Below are 24187 nucleotides of genomic sequence, written 5' to 3'. Positions count from 1 at the left end.
AAGTCTGACTTATAGAAATATACTAACCTGTAGCATCTGGCTCTACTGCTGACCACTAGGACACCCAGCCCCTGTTCTAGTAGCGTCTAGTCCTGCTGTTAAGCACTCTGTTGATCTGGGAAATGGTGACGCTGGACCCATTATCCGGGGTTCGCCGTAAAAGCACCCATGTATTTAACCCTTCCTTCCACTCAGAGGCTGTTCATGGGGCATCTACTCTGGGCTCACTTGTTTTCTCGGCATGGGTCACAACAATGAATCAGACATCATCCCTGTCCTTGAAGAACTCCTTGTTTCGTGGGGAGAGACAAACGTACAATGAATAACTACAATCAAATGTGAGGACTGGTGGCCTAAGAGAGGTGACAGGAATAGCTACAGCCAAGATGTCTTGGTCTTTGAGCTGAATAGTTCACATTCATTATCTTGTTGGATCTTCACAATAGCTTTATACAGTAGGGGTATTATTATTCTGGTTTTATATCTGAGAAGCTAAGGCTCAAAGAGGTTGAGACTGGCCCACAGTCATACAGTAGTAGGTATTCAAGCCAACATTCGAACCCAGGTCTTTCTGATTCTAGAGGCTCAGTTCAAGGGCTACTGGAGTCGGGAGGAGCAAACACAGCTTAGGATATGTCAGCCTGGAGGGAGAGAGGCGAGGTAGAAAAGGCAGGGTTCAAGGATAGGCTCACACCTGAGTTGGGACTTGGAGGATGAGGGGGTGATGTCAGGTGCGGCAACGACGAGGGTGTACTCTCGGCTAGAGGCTTAGTAAGATGGAAAGCAGTGGTTTACGTGAACCCTCTTGTGTGTGTGCTAAGTCGCTTCAGTCGTGCGCAACTCTTTGTGACCTTGTGGATTGTAGCCCGCCAGACTCCTCTGACCATGGGATTCTCCAGGCAAGAACACTGGAGTGGGTGGCCGTGCCCTCCTCTGGGGGATCTTCTGACCCAGGGACTGAACCTGCATCTCTTACATCTCCTGCATTGGCAGGTAGGTCCTTTACCACTAGTGCCACCTGGGAAGCCCATGAATCCTCTTAATCTGCTTTATTGCTCTCTGCCACATTTAGAAATGCTTTTCAAGGATGGCCTCTGTCTCTGCAATGCTTCCTGGAGGCTCCTTAAGTGACCCTGCTCTTGGCTGCTTTAGGGAACAGGTTGGGCCTGTCTCCTTGGCATATCTGTCCCTCCTGTGGCTCAGGGAGCTATGGGAAGCCACTCTCAGGCAGGCTGCAGGGCCTTGTCAGCAACTCAGGCAAATGGCTTTAGAAACAGGCCCATCAGCTTCTCACTGAAATTAAGTCCTCTTTATAATTAATAGAACCCTGTCTGTGAACAATTATTTCCTAGCGTTTCACGAAAGCCAGAGTGCTCAACAACAAAGATCTCCGATGCTTGCCAAGGGCAGAAATCAATAATTCATTGACGAGAGAGGCTGGCAAAGGGGCCGTCAGGGACTGTGACTCTGGGAGCGGGTGGCGGAGGGAGCTTGGAGTTGGGGCGCAGCTGAGAGGCTGGAAGCAGCCCTGGGAAGACAGTGCCATGGACAGCTGGGGGGACCTGGAGGGGAGGGACGGTGGGCCTGGAGAGGAGGGGCAGGGCAAAGGCCACAGAGAGAGAGGCTTTGCGATCAGGTGGGCTTGGGCTCTCACTGCTTTCTGCTACTTTGCAGCTGACCTTGGATAAGTTTCTTCTCTCAACTCTGGTCTCCTCTGCAAAGCAGGGGAAAAGGCTTAACTCGCAGAGTTGTTTACCTCTTTCAACTATTTGGTCATTCAACAAAAAGTGTTCCTTCCAGGCACCTGAGAAATATGCCAGGTGGTAGGCAGGGTACCAAATAAGACCCACTACTTGCCCCCTTGGGGCTCAGGGTCTAGTGGAGATACAGGAAAGAAGGCAGAAATGAAAATATAGTGTGGAGAGGAAGCTGTAGGTGCCATCAGACAACAGAGGTCCAGCATTATGTTCTCCAGAGTCTAGGGGAAGGAAACAGCCAGGCTGAGACCTCATGGAATCTGGCCGGAGTAAGAGATGTGGATGCATCAGTTTCTGATTGCCAGCCGTATGCCATCTGCAACCCAGACTTCCTCCTGAGTCTCTTGTCCCCTTGGACAGGGGTCCCCTGGAAGGCCCAGTCTCTGCCTGACTCATTCCTGCCTTCCCTGGGCTCCTGCAGCATGGGGTCTGGAAGAGCCAGCTCCTTGTACAGATCTTATGAATGAGGGGGGCAGTGGGAAGCAGTGAACAAATGGATGCAGGAAGTGAGGGGGTGGGGTGCAACCACGTTTATGATCTTTATAGCCGTAAAATTCTGTGAGTCTTCATGTCATGAATAGAAGATGGAGAGAGCAACATTGTTTTGAGGACCTGCAGACAGATCTGAGTTTGAATCCCACCCTACTCCATCTTTGTTGGGTGGCATTTGAAAGCCTCAGGCACTAAATCTGTAAAATGATACCAATGATACAGGGGGATATTTTTGTTGTTAATTTATAAAGAACACCTCACACAAGGGCAGGGGCATGTTGAGGGTGCTCAGGAAATATTACATTTATATTTAGAATGTACCTTTCCTCCTTGTACTCTCGTTTTAGGTTGGGACAAAGGCTCATTGTGCCGAAATCCAAACTCAGTGTAACATACAAAACTCCTTAATTTGGCTCATGAGGATCTGTGCACCATTACGGCTGTGTCCACAGTGACTTGCCGGGGTCACTAAGTTATCTGCTCAACAGTTCCTGGTAAGCACTGCAAACGTACCACGTTGGTTTCTATTATTGGCCTAAGCTTTTCTGAAGCGCTGGTGGGACCCATTCCTGTAATGTCAGCCACGTGCGTGAATTACCTTGCTGTTGTCCCACTCCTGAGTTTTCATCTGTGTGTGGACGAGCTCGTAGGATGGTTCCATAGCATCCATGTCTGGCTTGGGATAGCCGGGGATCACGTTGTGAAGCTGGAATCCAAAGGTGAGGAGCCAGCTGTTGACATCTGGGAGGGAGAGAAGAAGCAGAAACATCCCTGTGGAGTCAGTGGACCTCGGACGTGACGCACCCCGCGAAGGCGGCCTAGAGTAAGGCTGCTGGGGAGGGGTGAGGATGTGGTGGGCGGCTGGGGGCAGAGTCAACAAGCACGCCGGAGACTGTTTCACAGCGTGGAAGCCGAGTGTGCTCTTGGGACCTAGTGATCCCTCCTGTGGCTGAATCTGAGAGTGATGTCACACATGGAGAACCTCGGCTTCCTGACTCCTCTTTCTACTGTCACCCTTCCCCACGGACCTTCAGCTTCATAGCCGGGGCGGCCGTTGATGGATGAAGACCGCTCTGCATCTACCTTAGACATCGACAGGAGACACAGAAGACAACCACACCCGAAGGAAGGATTTTAATGAATGATTTTCAAAGAGAAAATTCACTTAGGAAATCGTCCTTTCTGCAGAGATTAGAATCTCAGGGCCAAAGTGCACTGGCCTGTGCTTAGTTTCTTCGGTCGTGTCTGACTCCTGACGACCCCGCGGACTATAGCCTGACAGGCTCCTCTGTCCATGGGATTCTCCAGGCAAGAATACTGGAGTGGGTAGCCATCTCCTCCTCCAGGGGATCTTCCTGACCCAGGGATCAAACTCATGTCTCCTGCATTCAGGAAGATTCTTTACCGCTGAGCCACCAGGGAAGACCATGGAGATGGCCTGACCACAGATCAAACAGTTCCCCCCCATTCTGCCTTTTATTTACTCCGACAGCCTAAGGATGTCACCCAGCCTCCCTGTGCCTTCATTTCCAGTCTCTATATTGGGTTTGATGATTGAGCCCCATAGGCATTGGATTTATTGGTTTTTATAATATTCCTGGGGGGTTACTAATTAGAAAGTACTCAGTATAGGTACTCAGCTGGGATATTGTCATGAGCATTTGGCTCACTGAAGAATGGAATCAGGAAGTCAAGACTTCAGGGGGGAAAAAAGACTTCAGGAAAGGAAAGAGGGTGTGCCATCAGTTACTTAGCCCTCTGTGGCTGAGGGTCTTTTCCGTGACCAGCACTGGTGTCACAGACCTTCAGCTTGCACACTCAGGACCCTGGAGGGGAGATGAGACACATAGTGTGGATAACTCTGACACGAGAAAAAGGCCGAGGGGAGGGCAGAAGTCTTTTGGTCCTATAGGCTGACAAGTCTTCATGAAGAAGGCAGCCTTTAAGCCAGACACTGCCAGTTGCGTAAATTTTGTCAGACTTCAATGGAGATGACGGGGGCACTTCAGGCAAAAGCTGTTGTGTAAGGCAAGGCCTGGAGTGGGCAGGTGAGTATTGGGAACTTTCGGGTAACCAGACAGCAGTTCAGCAGGGCAGAGAGAGAATCAGAGAGGAAAATGGTGGCTGAGGCAGGAAGAGCCTGAGGTGGCAGGTGGGAGGTGATCTGGGGTCTACAGGAGACAGACAGGGTTTCCTTGGTGGCTCAGATGGTAAAGTGTCTGCCTGAGATGCGGGAGACCCAGGCTTGACCCCTGGGAAGGGAAGATCCCCTGCAGAAGGGCATGGCAACCCACTCCAGTATTCTTGCCTGGAGAATTCCCATGGACAGAGGGGCCTGGTGGGCTACAGTTCACGGGGTCGCAAAGAGTCCGACACAACTGAGTGTCTAACACACACACACACACACAGGAGACAGACAGACAGGCTGTGTCCCAGCATGGCTCAGCCTTCCTTGGGAAGGGGCAGCCGAAGAGCCCAAGGCGGCTGGTGACCAGAGGCTTGAATCTGAAGTCAGGAGAAGGCAGGATTCAGAATTTAGTCCCAGAGCCAGCAGCTCTGGGCAGTGGGCATGCAGGTCTGCTTTTGGCTTCTTCCCAAGCAGGCAGACCCCTGGTCAGGGTGGTTCTTAGGGTCCAGGCATTGGTGAAACAGAGTCCATCCCAACAATGCAAGTGCCCCTTGGGGGTCCACAACCTCATCCCATGTTGCCTGTACCCTAAAAGCCTCATGTTTGCCTTTTCTGGGGGGGAGCTTGTTTTTGCTTTTTGGATGTTACAGAGTCCATCTCTTGCGTTTGAAGCCTGGAGGTACTGAAGCGAAGGGGTGGTAGAAAGAGAAGACTGGAAACCCAAATTCTACTTCTAGAGAGATCACATAAGGGAAAGAACATGGTTAAGGCAAGACAAAACCCAGGTCCAAACACTGGCTCCCCAGCTCACAAACCGTGTGATCTTGGACATTTTCCTTAATCTTTCTGAGGTTTAGTTTCTTTGTCTGCAAATTGATGGGAGAAATAGTTTTCACCAAGTCATGGGGAAGAATATTAACAGCGTTACCATTTGAACTAACCATCATATAGCAGGAACTGTTCTGTTACATAAATGATTGAACTTATTGTATTTTCAAGTGTTCAGTGTGGTTCTGGCTCATAGAAGGTTTTCTGGGTTTCTTCTGTGTTTGAAGAAGAAACACCTATGCCTCCATGTGCTTGGACCTTTGTTTCCTCATTTGAAACATGAGGTGCTTGGATCAGTTTTCTCCAAAGTCCCTATTCTCACTGAGTTTCTAAGTATCTCTGATTCTATGAATCATGGCAGATGGTTCTTTGGGAAATTAAAACAAACAGAATGGAGAGGAAAAAAGTGGCTACAAAGCCATTTTGCCTGAGGCTTAGAACTTGCATCTGAATTTGTAGTTGCAGAGGAAAGCTTCTATCAGGAGTGCTGCAAATTCCCAGGAAACCAGGGGGCTGGAAAGAGGCCTGGGCCTTAATTATAAGTGATGGAAGGTGGGAAACTTTCTCGTTATGCCTTTAGGAAAAACGCTGAATACTGATTTATTCATTGGCTTTTCTACTGTGCTTTTCTAAAGAGTTGGGAATGTTCCCTTTCTTTCCTATGACATCAGAGGTAGACGTTCCTTCACGTTAAATAGTTCTTCACCAATCCGTCTCAGACCTCAGCGTGGCTGCCTGGAACAGTGATAGAGAAAAAAAATCCCTTTCACATGAACACCGCTGTGCACTTTACAGAGAGAACTCACCTAAGAATGAGGATTTTGGAGTCAGACACAGCAGCGGTCTAAGCCCAGCCTCGCCCCCTCTACCTGGGTCGGTTCCTTTCCTTCTCTGACCCTCACTTTCTGCCTCTGTAAATGGGGTCAGTACTCCCCATCTCACAGGCAACAGGGATGGTCAAGTGCAAAGGTGTATCTGAGGGATCAGTGGTGGACATTTTAAAGTTGTATTCCTAGCATCCCATTCTGCCTTTTCTCTCTTTCTTTTTGAGATATGCGTGTATTTTTAGGAATGCTGACTCCACCTAAGGGATCCTCACTGGAGTATGTGAATGACCTAGGCTAAGCCAATCAGTACATTCTATCTCCCCAGCCATGGTGGCTGATTCAGAGGTCATCGTGTGATATAAATCTTACCCAATACAGGCTTAAGACCCTATGCATTCATGCTCAGTTGCTAAGTTGTGTTCGACTCTTTTGTAACCCCATGGACTGTAGCCCACCAGGCTCCTCTGTCCATGGGATTCTCCAGGCACGAATACTGGAGTGGGCTGTCATTTCCTCCTCCAAAGGCTCTTCCTTGGTCCAGGGATCAAACTTGTGTCTCCTGCTTTGGCAGGCAGATTCTTTACCACTGAGCCACCTGGGAAGCCCTCAGACCCTTTCTTGGAGTCTATCTCAGGACCCTTGAAGAAATCTCTGGAAGAAAGATGCCCGTTTTATCACCGTCATTGCTGGATGTGAATGAGGTTGCAGGTAGCCTACGTGGAAGCTAAATGGTTAGGTCTAGTGAGAACTAGTTGCATCTTGGCTTTTGGTAGTAAAATGGTTCTTCGCACCATTTTTTCTTCAGCTACAGTAACCTGCCAAGTCACCTCACAGGAAGCTCATTGGAGGATGAGGCACAGGGCAAGCTTAATCCAGACAGATGTAAGTTGAACATCCTTTGAACCCACTAAGATATTCTAGGGCTGTCAGTGAGCTGAGCAGGGTGAATGATGGGCAACCTTGTTGGGATATTCCTGTGCGTCCACAGGTCCAAAGGAGGTACTCATCTCACCTGCTTACCACTGTGTCCTCTCTTCCTGCCCACTGCTGGGACTCCAGCTCTCTAGAGGACCATCTCGAATTCTTCTCTGGAAGAACACTAATCCTCTAGGCCTCTGTCAGCAGAAACAGGTCCAGCCTGAGCCACCAAGTTTGGGGGCCCAGGAAGCCACCACGTGCCTAAGGGGCACTCGTGCAGGCTGCACACGCTGCCTTCTGCACCTTAGCGTGTGCAGCCCCCTCTCCCTGGATCATCCTTCTTCCCGTCACCTGGTGAAAGTCCATGCGTCAGCGGACCTCACGCATCATGGGCTCCCCAGGCGGAACCAGCCGTGTCTCCTGACATGTCTCCTGATGGTTTTGCTGACCATCACGGCAAACCTTCACCGCGGGCCTCTCACACTTCACAGCGCGTGTCTGTCTGGCCTCATGCACGGTGAATTTCTGGAGGGCAGGGATCATCTTTCTATCCCCAGTGCCTAAAACAGTGGCTGCACAGAGGAGGCCCTTGTTGGATGAAGGAAACGGCCTTAAATTATGGGGCAGGAGGGTGGTATCATAGGACAAAAGAGGGGGAAAGTTGTTATGCCCAACTTCTCCCCCAGTACACATACTCTTCTATAAAAAGGGCTGGTTTTAACCAGACCTGAATTCCCATAGCTTCTCTAACTTGTGAGGTCTGACCTGGCAGTGGCTGCTTGCTGGGAGGAGTCTGCTGGAGGCATTTCTGGCATGAGTGACCTCTGGGGCACTTTACACTCAAGTTGGTTTCACAGTAGTGAAGACCAAAGCCTGCTTTTAAAATTGGATAGCAGAGGAACAGGAACGAACACGAGCCGTGAGCTGTGCTAGGCAGATTATCAGACATATTTCATTTCATCCCTGCAACCATCCTACTGAGAGGATAACAGGCAGGAGGGCCAGGGGTCTCCAAACGGAGGAAATAGGCTGCATGTGTCAGATTTTTTTCTCGTAAAATTCTGTGTTGCCATGACGACACCTGGTTCCACCTGAACTTAACTTTGCTCAAACCTTGAGCTCACCAACGCCGTTTTCTTATGGAAATGTTTCTCTTAAGCATGTTAATGAAACTATGTATTTGCTTTGGAATTTGCCTTTCTTCAAAATGGTTCCACCTAAGACTAACGTTTTTTCTTTTCTCAAACCTTGGGTTGATAATGGCTCAACAAACCAGTGTTCATATCAACTGCTTTATGGGTGGGGGATGACACACCTCGTGTCATCCTATCTCAAAAATACAAATTGTGGGAGAGGGGCTGGTGAAACTCCGTCAGCCTTGAGGTGTCTCTCTCATCTGATTAACAGCTTTCTAACAGATAGAAAACACCTGGCTAAAGACTAGCACTCTTTCTGCTCCCTTCTGGTGTCTATGTCAGAAGCTTCATCTATCTCTTTTATACTTTAATAAAGCTTTATTACACAAAAGCTCTGAGCAATCAAGCCTCGTCACTGGCCCCGGATTGAATTCCTCTTCTCCGGAGGCCAAGAATCTCAGCGTCTTTCACGGCTCAACAACAACCTTTCACTACCAGGGTTTTTTGTGTGTTTTTTTTTGCCATTTGTCCATCTGTTCTTTGTTCCTTTTGCTCCCTCATCCTCTCCCCTCTTTGGATTATTATTTTAGTCTTCATTTTATCTCCACTATTGACTGATAGGCTATGCCTCTGTTTTACTTTTTAGTAGTTGCGTTAGGATTTACACTATGCATATTTAACTTATTAGAGTCAGGGTAGATATTCTAACTTCAATTTATAGATCAGGAAACCGGAATTCAAGGGAAGTTAAGCAAATTTTGTGACTGTCATAGCTTAGAAATAATGGATCTTTCCTCTAGTTCTGTCTCCTAAGTCTGAATTTTCCATTTACATCATCCCAAATAAGACAACTGATTTCTTGTTTCTCTCTGATTTTTCTTTTTTTTGGTCATACCTTCACTCAGTTTATCTGGGACACATAACCAGCTTGATCTTTGGGTCAGAAACTCTCAGAATACATCTTATGGGATGCATCCAGTGAAATATTAGGGTTTCATGGTTTAAAAAAAAGGGGTTATGATTCATGGTTAAACAAGTTGGAAAAACAGTGGGTAATTATATGAAATTATATGAAACAGTTCCCTTTGCTACAAGACTTCACAGAGCCTTTCCTAAGTTGAAATGGATCATGAACATTTTGGAATGGTGGTTATCCTATCAAACTGACTTGATGCCAAAACCAGTTTTTACAGAGCATTTCTCTTAACTAGTGTTTCTTCAAAAATACTTTGGAAAATGCTACTCTAAGAGAAAGTAAATGTTTCCCATTATACCATACTGGCTTTGTCAAGAAAGATGGTCCTAATGACCAGAGCAATCGAGCTCCCTGCCCTCTGAATGAGCCCTGATCCTCACCTGTCATGAAGCACTTGATGTCCTGAGAGTTGCTGATGGGGTTGTTGTTTTTAAACATGTAGAGATTAAAGGGCATGATGTTGCTGCTACTAAGGTGCTTCCACAACTCGTGGTCTGGGCTAGTCCAGCGACCAGCCAGCACGTCGTAATCCCGCCGGCCCATGTGGACGAGCTTGGTGAGTGGATCGTAGAGGCCACCGTGGTAGCCAATGATGATCTGGAAGTTGGGGTTGGTGTCCATGTAGATCTCCCCATAGGCCGTGTACAGGATCTGCTTGATCATTAAGCCCGTTCCACTGAAGACAGCAAGAGGGGTCCCGATGTTGTCGCAAGCTATATAAAACTCATCTCCGCTGCTCAACTCCATGGCGAAGAGGTGCCCTTGCAGGTCGTAGTAGAGGGATGTGATCTCAGAGCTAGAGTGGTTGTAGAGGTGGGTGACCTTGGTAGGGTTGGTCAGGTCTGCATAGAAAAACTGCAGGTGGTGGCTCTGGCTGCTCTTGCTGGACACCCGTCGTCCCAGGCCATCGTAGCGGTACCTGACGCTCCAGCCACCACCCCGGTTGTAGGCCTTGATGAGCAGGCCGGCTGAGTTGTACTCAAAGACATCGCTGCCCCGCTGCCTCAAGAAACCGTCCTCGTCCATCTTGTACTGCACGTCGCCCAGCCTGGTGATGCGGTCACGGAGGTCGTACCGTAGTGGGGTAAGCCGCGCACTATTTCCAGGGCTCAGTAAGTGCAGGTTCCCATTGAGGTCATAGCTGTATCGCCAGAGTGGCTTGTCATTGATGGAGACCGTCTGCAGCTGGCCATCGGCGTCGTACTCATAGGAGTAGCGGGTGGTGTTGGCGTAGGGTCCCACCTTCAGCTCCTTCTTCACTACTCGCCCCATGTTATCATATTGGACGGTCATCCAATACATGAGTGAGCGGAAGATCTCATACTGCACTTCCTTCATCCGGCCATAGGCGTCAAAGTGCTTGGTGTGGGTCATGACCGTCGTGGTGATGATCTGGTTAATGTCATAGTAGATGACACCAAACTTCCCGAACTGCTCCGTCTTGCCCGACACGTCGTCATAGCGATACAGGTCAATGGGCAGCGGGGTCTCGTTGATCACAGCCTGCATGCTGGTCACCCGGAAACTGTTGTCATAGTTGTAGTCAAAGCGGGCGTTGACCATGCCTTCCTCGGTGAAGCGGAAGATCTGGCGGTCGATCAGGGGCCCGATCTGACGGTAGCGGATGGTGCAGGTGAAGCCCTCGTTCTGTAGGTTGATGGTCTTTAGCATGCCAGCAGTCTCATCGTAGGTGAAGCTCACCTTGGTGGTGTCGTACAGCAGCTCGGCCAGCTTGGACAGCTTGCCGTACTTGTATATCACCCTGCGGCCGGTGCCCAGGTAGAAGGTGTGGAGGAGGTGCCCGTCCTCAGTGAAGTCCTGGATGACTGAAGCATTGCCTTCGGGGGGCTGGTAGATGTTCCTGTAGTAACCCACTGAGCGGATGGTCTCCAGCGTCTGCCGAGCCACGTTGGGCATGGTCACAGAAGAGAGGCGGTCGTTCTTGTCGAACTCAAAGATGTATTGCCTCTGGCTGTGGAGCAGCAGCACCATAGACTGGAGGGAGAGGAAAACCAAGAGATGAGAGGAGGGTGCTGGGGAGGGAGGGGAGGTCTGTGAGCCCCAGACTTAAAGGAAAAGAATGAAAGGCCAAGGAAGCCAGTGGTTCTTCTAAGTTATGCCCAAACCAGAGCTTTCCAATCAGTGTGCCCTAGGATAATGCAGTGGGGTACAGATGTGCTAGGAGAAGGCCTTCTCTCCACCCTTGGCCTGCCTACAGTGAGCAGCGTTGTCTGTTTGCCCCTTTGTGGGGTATAGAAATGATTTCAGTGTGAAATGGGGTTGGGAGAACTGGCCTAAAATATAAATATTTGCAGCAGCCTCTCTCTTGGCTCCCTTGCTCCAGATTCCTTCTCAATCTTCCCACCCAAGCAAGAATGATTAAACACAGTCTGATATTGTCTGTGTGTGTGCATGTAAGTCACTTCAGTCGTGTCTGACAGTGCAGTCCTATGGACTACAGCCTGCTAGGCTCCTCTGTCCATGGGATTCTCCAGGCAAGAATACTGGAGTGGGTTGCTGTGCCCTCCTCCAGGGAATCTTCTCAACCCAGGGATTGAACCCATGTCTCTTATCTCTAACTGTATTGGCAGGCAGATTCTTTACCATTAGTGCCACCTGGAAAACCCCTGATAATATCTATTGCCTGCTAAACAGCTTCTGTTGACTCCTTATGGCCTATAGGATAAGACATGTCTGAGAAGGACATTTAAGGTTTTGGATAATTGTTTATGTAGTAACAGTTCATACACCCAACCCAGGGGTAGGGTGGGCTGTGAAGGGAATGGGGAAACCTGGTTTCTAATAACAGACTCAGTGTATGGCCGTGGGCAAATTCTTTCCCTCTGAGTTCAGATTTTCAGGTCATGTTGGATGACCTTCAGGGTATCTCTTAGCATTACCACAAATAATACTCTTGTGGATGTGAATGCTGCAGGTAGGGGAGATAGGCCACAGATCAAGCAGAGCCTGGGCCTGGACAGCTGACCAGCTGTTGAACACAAAGCCAGGATCTGGGTATCAGAACTGTGGCATGAAATACAGACTGTTTCATGAATAAGTCAGTAGGTAACAGGCCAAAAGACATCTGGGCATCAAAATGACCATTTCTCTTCTTTGAGACCAACTTTTGATTAGAGGCCTTTTCTGATTCCTAGTTCCTAGGAGGAAATGAATGCAGAGTTCCAAAGAATAGCAAGAAAGCCTTCCTAAGTGATCAATGCAAAGAAATAGAGGAAAACAATAGAATGGGAAAGACTAGAGATCTCTTCAAGAAAATCAGAGATACCAGGGTAATACTTCATGCAAAGACGGGCACAATAAAGGACAGAAACAGCATGGACCTAACAGAAGCAGAAGATATTAAGAAGAAATGGCAAGAATACACAGAAGAACTATACAGAAGAGATCTTAATGACCCAGATAACCATGATGATGTGAACGCTCACCTAGAGCCAGACATCCTGGAATGTGAAGTCAAGCGAGCCTTAGGAAGCATAACTATAAACAAAGCTAGTGGAGGTGATGGAATTCAGTTGAGCTATTTCAAATCCTAAAAGATGATGCTGTGAAAGTGCTGCACTCAATATGCCAGCAAATTTGGAAAGCGTAGTAGTGACCACAGGACTGGAAAAGATCAGCTTCATTCCAATTCCAAAGAATGACAATGCCAAAGAATGTTCAAACTACTGCACAGTTGCACTCATTTCACACTCTAGCAGAGTAATGCTCAAAAATTTCCAAGCTAGGCTTCAACACTATGTGAACCGAGAACTTCCAGATGTTCAAGCTGGATTTTGAAAAGGCAGAGAGGAACCAGAGATCAAACTGCCAACATCTGTTGGATCATAGAAAAAGCAATAAAGTTTCAGAAAAACATCTACTTCTGCTTCATTGATTATGCTAAAGCCTTTGACTATATGAATTGCCACAAACTGCAAAATTCGGAAAGAGATGGGAATACCAGACCACCTTACCTGCTTCCTGAGAAATCTTTATGTAGGTCAGGAAGCAACAGTTAGAACTGGACATGGAACAACAGACTGGTTCCAAATTGGGAAAGGAGTATGTCAAGGCTGTATCTTGTCACCCTGCTTATCTAACTTTTATGCAGAGTACATTATGTGAAATGCCAGGGTGGATGAAGCACAAGCCAGAATCAAGACTACCGGGAGAAATATCAATAACCTCAGATATGCAGATGACACCACCCTAATGGCAGAAAGCAAAGAGGAACTCAAGAGCCTCTTGATGAAAGTGAAAGAGGAGAGTGAAAAAGTTGGCTTAAAACTCAACATTCAAAAAATGAAGATCATGGCATCTGGTCCCATCACTTCATGGCAAATAGATGGGGAAACAATGGAAACAGTGAGAGGCTTTATTTTGGGGGGCTCCAAAATCACTGCAGATGGTGACTGCAGCCATGGAATTAAAAGATGCTTACTCCTTGGAAGAAAAGCTATGACAAACCTAGATAGCAAATTAAAAAGCAGAGAGAGACATTAATTACTTTGCCAACAAAGATCCGTATAGTCAAAGCTATAGTTTTTCCAGTAGTCATGTATGGATGTGAGAGCTGGACCATAAAGAAGGCTGAGTGCTGAAGAATGGATGCTTTTGAACTGTGCTGTTGGAGAAAACTCTTGAGAATCCCTTGGACTGCAAAAAGATCCAACCAGTCAAATTTTAAACTCAACCCTGAATATTCATTGGAAGGACTGATGTTGAAGCTGAAACTCCAATATTTCGGCCACCTGATGCAAACAGCCTACTCATTAGAAAATACCCTGATGCTGGGAAAGATTGAAGGCAGGAGGAGAAGGTGACGACAGAGGATGAGGTGGTTGGATGGCATCACCGACTCAATGGACATGAGTTTGAGCAAACTGGGAGATGGTGAAGGACAGAGAAGGTGAAGAACATGGTGTGTTGCAGTCCACAGAGTCACAAAAAGTCAGACACGACTGAGCTACTGAACAACAACAGGATGAAATGAAGCCTGATTTGAAGCAGAAAGACTTCCTAACGCCACTCTTAGCACGTGACACGCAGGATTAAGCACCTCTTGCTTAATACTGATCCCCTGGCTTCTGCCTTGTTCTCTGTGACCAGGTCACACCAGGCACCCTAGACCTGGGAGCAGAGTCTAAATCCTGCTCCGTAAGTCCAGGCAGTGTTTGGGCCTAGCTCCCATCTATCAGGTGGGACTTTTACATTCTCCCACCCCAGAAGCTTCCATTTGTCATACCATCACCATAATCCATCCAGACTCCACCCAGGAAGCCCCTGACCCTTGATCCAGATTTTCCTGAACATTTCCTTTTGGAGACCACACAGGTCAGATCTATCCCATCGAGGTCAGCAGGCTGGGCCTGGGCTTAGGTTGAGCAGAACGAAGACCTTCTATATGGCAAGGCCAGTCATGGAGGGAGACAGACACCTGCCTTCTCTAAGTAGGTGTAGCTCCATGTCTTCCCATCAGCGAAGATCCTGGATGTGATACGGCCCGCCTGGTCGTATTCCATCCTCTCAGACATGATGCCCCTCTGGATGCCGGCGATGTGTCCCCCCGGGGAGTAGGTCACATTGACGCCGTTCAGCCTGCTGCTGGGTGACCAGAGGCTGGGCCGCCCCGTCTGGTCGTACAGGATGCGGAGGGTGAACTTGCGGTGGTCGTCATAGACCTTCTCCGTGCGCGTCACGCGGTCGAAGTCCAGAGACAGGAGGTTCCGGTTGTGAACCTGGAGAAGGGGTAGGCAGACACAGAGAGTCAGTCTAGACATCAGGAACTCGGTCTGCGAGGCCCCTGAGTGGAGGAGACAGCACAGGTCTTGGGTGGCAGCGGACAAGGGTTTGGACTGTGGCCCTGTCACTTGTCAGCTCTTGTCAAGTTTCCTCATCTGTAAAATGGGAACAGTCGTGCACAGGGCGCTTGTGAGGGTAAAGACAATGCAGAGTCTGGGTAAATGGCAGCATATGCGGTCCATGTAATTTCCTAGTGCGAGTCTCCTGATGAGGAGACACAGGCAGGTCCTTCTTAACTCCCTCCTGGAAAGGGAGCAGCCGTGTGGGCCCAGTAAGTCAGTGCCTGACCCCATATTTTATGTGCCAGGCACTGCTCTTGTGTTTGACACCAGGTAGACCACAGTCAACGACAGGGCTCCGGATCCTGGGACTGGTGAGTGACTGGGCCTGGATTCGACTCTCACCACTGCAGCATGCCAACATAGGATCTGTGGCCCTTCTTGGGGCCTTAGACTCCCTGTCCCCTCTGGGGTCTCTCCTGCCCTCTGCCACCACAACCAGGGCCTCCTGGTCATCTCAGTTAGCTCCCAAGGCATCTTCTTCTTCCTGGAGGCCCTGGGAGGCAGTGTGTGTGAGTCTGGGATGCCTTCTCAGGCTGTGGGTTGCCTGGGGAACTCTGTCCTAGGTTTTGGAACATTTGCTCCCGGCAGGTGGCACTGTGGTAAAGGATCTGCCTGCCAATGTGGGAGACGTGAGTTCGATCCCTGGGTCAGGAAGATTTCTCTGGAGTAGGAAATGACAACCCACTCCAGTATTCTTGCCTGAAAAGTTCTATGGACAGAGGAACCTGGAGCCATTAAATGACAGCAAATGATCGTGGTAATTCTCAGAGGAAGTAGAGACGTGTGTGCCTCACCCTTCTCCCCAAACAAATTCTAAAGCCTTGAAAATCAAGATTTATAATGATGATGCTGAGATGACTTTAGCTGTGAATGGCCTGGTTATAATAAGGTTGCTTTCCCAGGGGTAATCAAACACAATTGCAGAAGCAAAAACAGTATGGCAGACAATTCCCATGGAAAATCAGAGGTGTTGGAGGCTGAAGCTGTGTTCTTTGCAGAGAGGGCAGAGGGAGAAGCCGGTTCTATACCACCAACGATGATGGGGGTCCTACAAAGCATCTTTGGGAAGGTCCCTTGTGACTCCCCCACAAGGTGCTACCACCCAGCCAGTTGTGCCCCTTTCCCCATGGAGGGCCCCCAGTGAAAAGGAACTACACCTCTGCAGCAAAATTAATAAAATTGAATTAAGCAGCTCACTGGGGAACTGCCTAACGCTTCCTGTGCTCGGCAGTGGCAGCAATGAGATTTTACATCTTTCTTTATTAAAAAAGTTCCCAGTTGTATAAAAAATGAACTGCATTACGGGGAGGTGCACCCAGCTAACATTCTCATTCTGCATGCCGCCACTGTGGGTGGCCATTTATTTTGGGAGGACTTGGAGGTGGCGGCCACCCGACTGGAGCGTCATTCATCTCAGCCTAGGAGAGGGACCCATTAATGGCTGGAAATTTTTGGTCCAGTTCATGCGGCAGAGAGGAAATCCTAACAGCACTAGTGGCAGCTCTTTATTGAGCACCTGGGGTCTTCCGGCACTGGGCTAGGTGTTTCAAAAGTATCATCTGGTTTCTGCAGAGGAATCTGAAGCTCAGAGGAGCTGCTCAAGGCTACACACATGGCCCCCAGGCAGGAATCAAACCTGGGTCAAGCCCTCTACTTAGCCCATTGCCTCTAATGTGTGTGAAGGACTCCGGGAGAATTCACACAGCAGGCTCAGTGAGTCTGCAGACAGTGTCCCATAGAGAACATAGACAGCTAGACCTTCCTTGGGGAATCAGTGGAAGGCTCTTTCCTACATCAGATAGATAGCTGTTGAATTCTTGAGGACCACAGGAAGCCCTGTTTGCTGGGCTCCAGTTGTGTGATACTGAATCAGTCACATACTTGTCTGCTATGAGAAAGGCACCATGAGACAGTATGCGTATTTCCAGTTGCTGCCTAGCTATTCGAGTCTGGAAAACTCCCTCCTCTCTCTGGACCCTGGTTACCTCCTACAGGAAACAGGGCCTTAAATGAACTTTCTCTGCAAGAAATGGCTGGGGAGGGGGGTGGTGGGTGGGGTGCAGTACAAGACAGCCCTGGCCAGGTTGCATGAGGATGTTTCTGCAGCTTTGAGGAACCAGGAACATGTGGCCCAGTCCTGGGGTGCCCTGCAGCTCAGCAAGGCTGCATGGAGCCTGTGTGCGGTCTGTGAGGCGCTGTGTTGAACGTCAGGACAGGGCGCTCCATTTCCCTCTCCCCATCGCCTGCCTTTTCTGAAGCTGGAGGGAACTGGAGCTAGGTAATCTGGCCCTGGGGCAGAGGCCACACTACAAAGACATGGGAGTGAGGCAGCGAAAGTGCTCATTCTGGGCATCCACATGCAGAAAAGTGCTCTGGGATGCCAGACTCCAGAAGCCAGCCCCCAGCAGTGATGCCCACGGTGGAGTTGTTTTGCTCACTAAGGAAGGATAACTCTGCCTGGAAGGAGAAGTGGCTTAGGGTCCAAAGAGCTAAACTAAATCTTCATGTATGTTAGCAATGCATGATAAGAATAACAACGACAACTAGAATAGGTATTACTGACTACTTTGATGTGCCAGATTCCATCAGTTCAATTCAGTCACTCAGTGGTGTCCAACTCTTTGCAACCCCATGAACTGCAGCATGCCAGGCCTCCCTGTCCATCACCAACTCCCGGAGTCCACCCAAACCCATGTCCATCGAGTTGGTGATGCCATCCAACCATCTCATCCTCTGTTGTCCCCTTCTCCTCCTGGCCTCAATCTTTCCCAGCATCAGGATTCCATATGAGACACTTTATGTATTATTTCTAATCATTACAGCAACTCGTAAATTGATTTCATTGTCCCCATTTTATGGATAATGAAATTGAAGCTTTACGAGGTGATGGATTTGCCCAAATGCACTCAGGGAACAGCAGAAGCTGGAAACCCAACTCAGAACTGACTAACATCAAGCCAGAGATCATTTCTCTAGCACAAGTGAAAAATACGTGAGACTCTGATCATGTACACTTGCTTAACATGTTCCCTTTTGTGGATGAAGAAACGGAGGCCCGGGAGTACCATCTCCTCTAGTGTCAGCTTCCAGACAGGAGCCCAGTTCTGAGTCCTCCTCCTCCCTGGCCCCCCAGGACTCAGCCACCCCTGCTGGGAGGCCTTGCTCACCCGAAGCCGGCGCCCGAAGACGGTGACCTGGCCGCGAGCCTGCTCCTTGCGCTGCCGCCACTCCACCAGGTTGAGGCCGTTGTCGATGGGCAGTGTGACGTTCCTCTTGCCCACGGTGGGGTTGACGGTCCCGGCCAGCAGGTGGGGCTCTGTCTGCAGGGCCACCTCCATGCCGTTGGCCAGCAGCAGCCGCAGGGAGCCGTCGGCTCCGATGAAGTAGCTGTTCCGAACCTGGTCTGAGGGACAGATGAGGGGGGACTCTGTTTAGGAGGGCTGAGGAGGGGCGGAGCTGTACAGCAGAGGCAGGGGTGTGGTCTTCAAATATGCTTACGTTTCTGACCACAGAAACAAAGCACTGTCATTGAAGAACAAGAGAGAGATATATGGAGGTCCGTGAGCTCAATCTCCAAAGGAAACTACTGTACATATTTCGGTATGTTCCCAGATTTCACAATATTTCTGAATACATTTATGGTTAAAAATGGCTGCTTATAGAGTTTTTACTGATTGCTGTTATTTTATTGTTGAATATGTTCATAACATTTTTCATAATGAGTATACGCTATGCCATTATATGGAAATAGCAGAACTTATTCAATTGGTCCTCAAATAGATATTCTGATTATTTCCACTTTTGCATGATTATAACACTGCAAATAAATATCTGTTAAACATTATGCTAAAGTGAAAGAAGTCAGGCACAAAAGGCCTGATATATGAATCAGTCCATATATATGCAATGTCTGCAAAAGGCCAACTTGTAGAGAGAAAGTAGTGGGGAAAGGGAGAAAGGGGTATGACTGCTAATGACTATAGGGTTTCCTTTTGGGGGTGATAAAAAAAATTTCTGAAATTAGATAGTGGTAATGGTTGCACAACTTTGTACATATACTGAAAACCACTGAATTATACTCTTTAATAGTATGTGAATTATATATTTATTAAAAATATACTTTTTGGATAAATCAATGTCTTCACTTTGGTTTATTAATCAAAATAGACTCCTAAAAGTAGGAGTCCTAGAGCAAAGGGTTGAACATTTTAAGGCTTTCCCACTATGGTAACAACACTCTTTACAATAAGGTGAAAAATAGCTCCAATATGTAAATCAGTGACAGAATGCCAAATATATATGTTTTAAATCACTGTCATATATATATACATGACAATGTATATATATATGACAATGAATTAAAAGTAGACTTAATTTTGAAATTTTAAACCTGATTTCTAATTAGGGTCTGTAGCTAATAGAACCTTCTGGAGAAAAAGTAAATTTCAGCTGTAAAATGCACACTGTGTTCTTTTCTAAAAATGGAAAAACCTGAGTTTTTACTGCAGTCACCTTCCTCTTGCCCTTTGTCAGCTGCTGCTTCTGTCTGCACTGCCCCTCTGTTTAATAAATGTGAACCCAAGCCCTTCCTTCAAGGCTCTGTGTAAACGTCATCTCTTCCCAGAAGCTTCCCTTGTTCCTCTGGTTAGAACGAAAGCCTCCCCCTCCTTAGCCTCTTTCCAGGTCTCAACAGCGGTCCTGCAGCTGAGTGGTGCAGGGGTTCACCACTCTGTGAGTGAATGAGCTCTCAAACACTTCAGTTCAGTTCAGTCGCTCAGTCATGTCCGACTCTTTGTGACCCCATGGACTGCAGCACGCCGGGCCTCCCTGTCCATCACCAACTCCTGGAGTTTACTCAAACTCATGTCCATTGAGTTGGTGATGCCATCCAACCATCTCATCCTTTGTCGTCCCCTTCTCCTCCCATCTTCAATCTTTCCCAGCATCAGGGGTTTTCAAACGAGTCAGTTCTTTGCATCAGGTGGCCAAAGTATTGGAGTTTCAGCTTCAGCATCAGTCTTTCCAATGCACACCCAGGACTGATCTCCTTTAAGATGGACTGGCTGGATCTCCTTGCAGTCCAAGGGACTCTCAAGAGTCTTCTCCAACACCACAGTTCAAAAGCATCAATTCTTCGGCGCTCAGCTTTCTTTATAGTCCAACTCTCATATCCATACATGACCACTGGGAAAACCATAGCCTTGACTAGACGGACCTTTGTTGGCAAAGTAATGTCTCTGCCTTTTTAACATGCTGTCTAGGTTGGTCATGACCTAGTGAACAGTGAAACACACTAGCGCAGAGACTGAGAGCACAGACTTTGGAGCCAGACCTCCTGGACTCAAGCCCTGCCTCTGCTGCTCTCTTCCTGCAAGACCTTGGGCAAATTCCTTAGGCTTTCAGGCCTCTGTTTCTTTATCTGTTCATTAGGGATCACAGTTGTACTGTTACCTCTCGGGATTAAGTGGGAGCATGACCATGAAGACTGAGAAGAGCGTCAGCCTCTAGTGTGTGGCACGTAAATGTCAGTGACCACTAGTTGCGTGTGCCAGGCGCTGTGCTGGTCACTGTCACATGTGTCTTTCATCATCTTTCCTCCATCTCCGCTGCCCCATTTAAATACTTGCCAGAGTGAACTTTTCTAGTACCAGTCATGGTCCTTCCATAGCTCCCCTTTGCCTGCAGATTCATGCTTAAGAGAACGTGTCCTAGAGCCTGTTTGTCTGGGTCCAAACACCTACTAGTTGTGTGACTTTGGATAAGCCTCTTAACCTCTCGATGCCTCATTATCTTCATCTGGAAAAATGGAGATATTAATCATACCTCAGAGGGTTGTTGTGAGGATTTAAAAAGGATGATGAATATAAAATACTAAAAATATACTTCACACAGAATAAGTGCTCAAAACATTAGCTATCGTTGTTATTATTGCATGTGCTCAGCAAACATTTGCTGGATCAGACCAGATACACACTGGGCTGTGTCAGGCAATGAGGATACAGTGGTTTCTGCAGGGAACCCTCACTGACTCTTCCCTGTGAGAATGGCATCAGACTGGCCTCTCTCCCTCCCACTCCCTCCCCCCACCATCGTTCTCCCCTTCTCTCTCCCACACACGCAGAATTCTAAAATCTGCCTCAAACTTGCCATGCATTATTCACTGACAATCTCCCTTTGAACAGTGAAAGAGCCTGTGTCAATTTATCTTTTAAAGCTGTTCCTTGCTGAATCCACATATGTCCATTAATGGTGCCTGCGGATGGAATAGCATCTGCAGAGGCCCCATCTCAAAACGATCCCTGTTTAATGTGAGCTGTGATTTCCCAAGGCTGCCGCTTATTAGAAGCTGCTTCTTATTTCTTCCCATAGTTCAGACATAAGATGAAACCGAACGAGATTTTTGACAAAGACTCTACTGAAGCAGCTGCAAAACCAAGCATCTGAGCCTGGTATGAAATGAGGAGAGAGAGCTTGGCAGAGGTACCAAAGAGGAAAAAGAGGTATGAGCTTTCCTGGATTCCGAGATGGACTTTTCACATTTTAATGTTTCTGAAATTGGAATGTGTCTTAAGTCCTCGTATGGATTTTGAGCAGTGCTTCTCCCGATCCCCTCCACCTGAAAAGTTGTTATTAAATTGATGGTACATTTTAAAACTGAGGAGATGTGTCATTTTTGAATTTTAAAAAATTGTCTAACTATTAGAAGGCCTGCATTAACTTTTGAGAAAAATGCTGCAAGCCGGCTTAGACGTATGGAGCAGAAGAGGCAATTCTTAATCATGGGGAAGAAAACAGGTTTGAAGGATAAGATGTTTGTGTGTCATCAGCTGCCCTCTCGTCCTTGGTCAGCCAGAACCCTGGCTGGCTAGGAATTGGTACCTTTTCTTGTAAATAACCCAGTCGGTGCATAAATACCTAGGGTCTGTCCCAACCCATTGCTAAAGGTGCTTGGTGGAGAAGGAATCCCAGGGCTTGATTTCTCTTTCTTTGATTGAAAACTGATACTGTCCTTTGAGTTTTGTTAAAGGCATAGGACTACAGTTGGGGTAAAAATGTTTGTGGAAACACATGGTTATTCTCTTATGGTAAATCAAAGTGCCTGTTAATTAATTAATCCAACAAGTACTTCCCAAGCAGTACCATGTGCCTGGCCCATGCCAGTCCCTCTGTTTGTTGTCTGAAGAAACTGTCTGAGCAACCCTAGGAAGTAGGACTTGTAATTCAGCCCCATTTCCCAGACCCAGAAACTGAGGATCAGAGAAGAGTGACTCCACCTGGTCCACTCTGGAGCTGGCACAGCAGGTGCAGGGCACCATCCACCATGGCTCTCGTTTGCCTTCTTTCCCCAGAGTAGAAACTTGAGGGCCGTGGTGATGGGGTGGCAGAGTCAGGGCTAGAATTCGGGCTTTGACTCTCAGACCAAGACTCTTTGGGGCTTTGTGTCAAAGCTTTGGGGAGTATGCCAGGGAAAAACATCAAATAAGACCTTCCCTAGTGATCCCTCTTTTCTTTCATGCTTACTAAGGCCCAACAAAGCTACAAGCTCCACCGTGGGTCACCATGCCCCGTGAGAACAACTGTGGCAAACAGTTCACAGCAAGGTTACTTCTTTGTGATTTATCTGAAGCTAAAAGATCAACTCATATCGGGGTTTATCTGATGGACACAGAGAAGGGTCTCTTCTCCATAGACTCCTAGAAGAGGAACAAGGCACTCTCACCCGAGACTCAGGGAGGCCTTCTCTAAGGCCCAAATCCCTTTCAGAATTAGGTGCAATTATTCTTGTCCTTTAATTATTCTTGTCCTTTGTCCTTGCCAGGCACCAGAGTGAGAGTCAGTCTTTAATCTGGGAGCCACTGGGATGGCAGAACAGCGAGGTCACCTGGATTAGCAGCTAATGGATTCTCTACCCTTTGTTCTACTGATAATGGGATGAGACAATGAACAATTACTCTGAAGCTTGGGGGAGAGACTTTACAGGGCTCAGGCTGGTGTGTTTTGCAAATGAGGTGGTGATACAGTGAGAAACCAGTTGCCACGCTTTTCTGTTCTTGGCAGCTGCAGCAGTAGCAGCTCATTTCTCGTGTCATCCTTCTCCAAAGGGGGCCTCCCCACCCCACTGTCTCCAAGTCCCCAGTCCCCCGGCTGGCTTACCTTGCAGCAGTGTATAGAAGGCACCAGAGGCAGACAGGTTGGTGGTTATGGTGACATCGTCCTTGCTGGATGTCTCTACCTGGACGTGCACTGAGCTGTCTGTATCACTTCGGAAACTGCTCACCTGGCCGGTTGGGAAGGTCACATTTGTCAGGCGGCCAAAGCTGTCGTACCTGAAAACCAAGGGGTGGCTCTGAGTAACAGAGATATAATGGTGCCACTGCTGGAGCCTGGCTTGTTCTACCTGATGCGATGGTTTTGCATGTTCCACTTTTCTGCTCAGATACATTTCCACGTCTCCAGCACCTCCTTGGACACAACTCCACCTGCTGATATTCAGCTGCAGGCAGACAACTTCCCTCTCTTGAGTCTTCCTTTCCTAATTCTGTAGAGTGGAGATACCCTCCCCACCCTCCAGGATTCCTGTGAGCAATGTGTGGAAGTGACCTGTTGCTATGAACTAATACTCACTCACTAAGAGCCAGATGATGGTGGTCCAGGTAGCGCTAGTGGTAAAGATTCTGCTTGCCAACGCAGGAGACCTAAGAGACGCGGGTTCAGTCCCTGTATCAGCAAGATCCCCTGGAGGAGGAAGTGGCAACCCATTCCAGTATTCTTGCCTGGAGAATCTCATGGATAGAGGAGCCTGGTGGGCTACATACAGTTCACATGGGGCCACAAAGAGCTGGACATGACTTAGCATGTGCATGTGTGCACACACACACCACACCACACCACACACACACCTGAGATGGATGATCCAGAGTCTTAGAGCTGGGCGACTCCCAGAGGCAAGGAGTCAAAGTGGGTGCTTGAATACCTTCTCAAACCTCCCCCCACTGCCCTCCCCCACAACCAAGAACTGGTTAAACAGGTTTCTCCTGACCAGCACTAGAGATGGGGCTTCCTAGGAAGCCACAGAGCCTGGGACAAGGGGACTTTGAATTCAGACCAGGATTCTGCTGCCATAGAAGAGGGGCTAGATAGATGGGTTTCTGTAGCCCCTTCACAACTGGATTTCACATCTGGCACCAAGTAGCGCTCAAAACCCACAGCTTTGCTCTGGTGTGGTCTTTCTAAAGCATCACAAGTGAATCTCCATTCTCT

The 24187-nt window shown here is 48.1% G+C and overlaps 1 protein-coding gene across 1 annotated transcript in view; it reads right to left on the bottom strand.

Moving 5' to 3' along the window:
- TENM4 (teneurin transmembrane protein 4) overlaps positions 1 to 24187 on the bottom strand; it is a 441581-nt gene that overhangs the window by 837 nt on the left and 416557 nt on the right. Inside the window, exons 25-29 of the mRNA XM_052662001.1 lie at positions 23081 to 23253; positions 18094 to 18329; positions 14504 to 14800; positions 9443 to 11057; positions 2848 to 2990 (exon numbers count right to left, since the gene is read on the bottom strand). Coding sequence (XP_052517961.1) covers positions 2848 to 2990; positions 9443 to 11057; positions 14504 to 14800; positions 18094 to 18329; positions 23081 to 23253 — 2464 coding nt within the window. The remainder of the gene's footprint in view (positions 1 to 2847; positions 2991 to 9442; positions 11058 to 14503; positions 14801 to 18093; positions 18330 to 23080; positions 23254 to 24187) is intronic.

Source organism: Budorcas taxicolor, chromosome 25 (genome assembly GCF_023091745.1).
Source record: "Budorcas taxicolor isolate Tak-1 chromosome 25, Takin1.1, whole genome shotgun sequence".
Taxonomy (NCBI): domain Eukaryota; kingdom Metazoa; phylum Chordata; class Mammalia; order Artiodactyla; family Bovidae; genus Budorcas; species Budorcas taxicolor.
The sequence above is the reverse complement of the archived record's forward strand: the minus strand, read 5'-3'. Positions and strand labels throughout refer to the sequence as shown.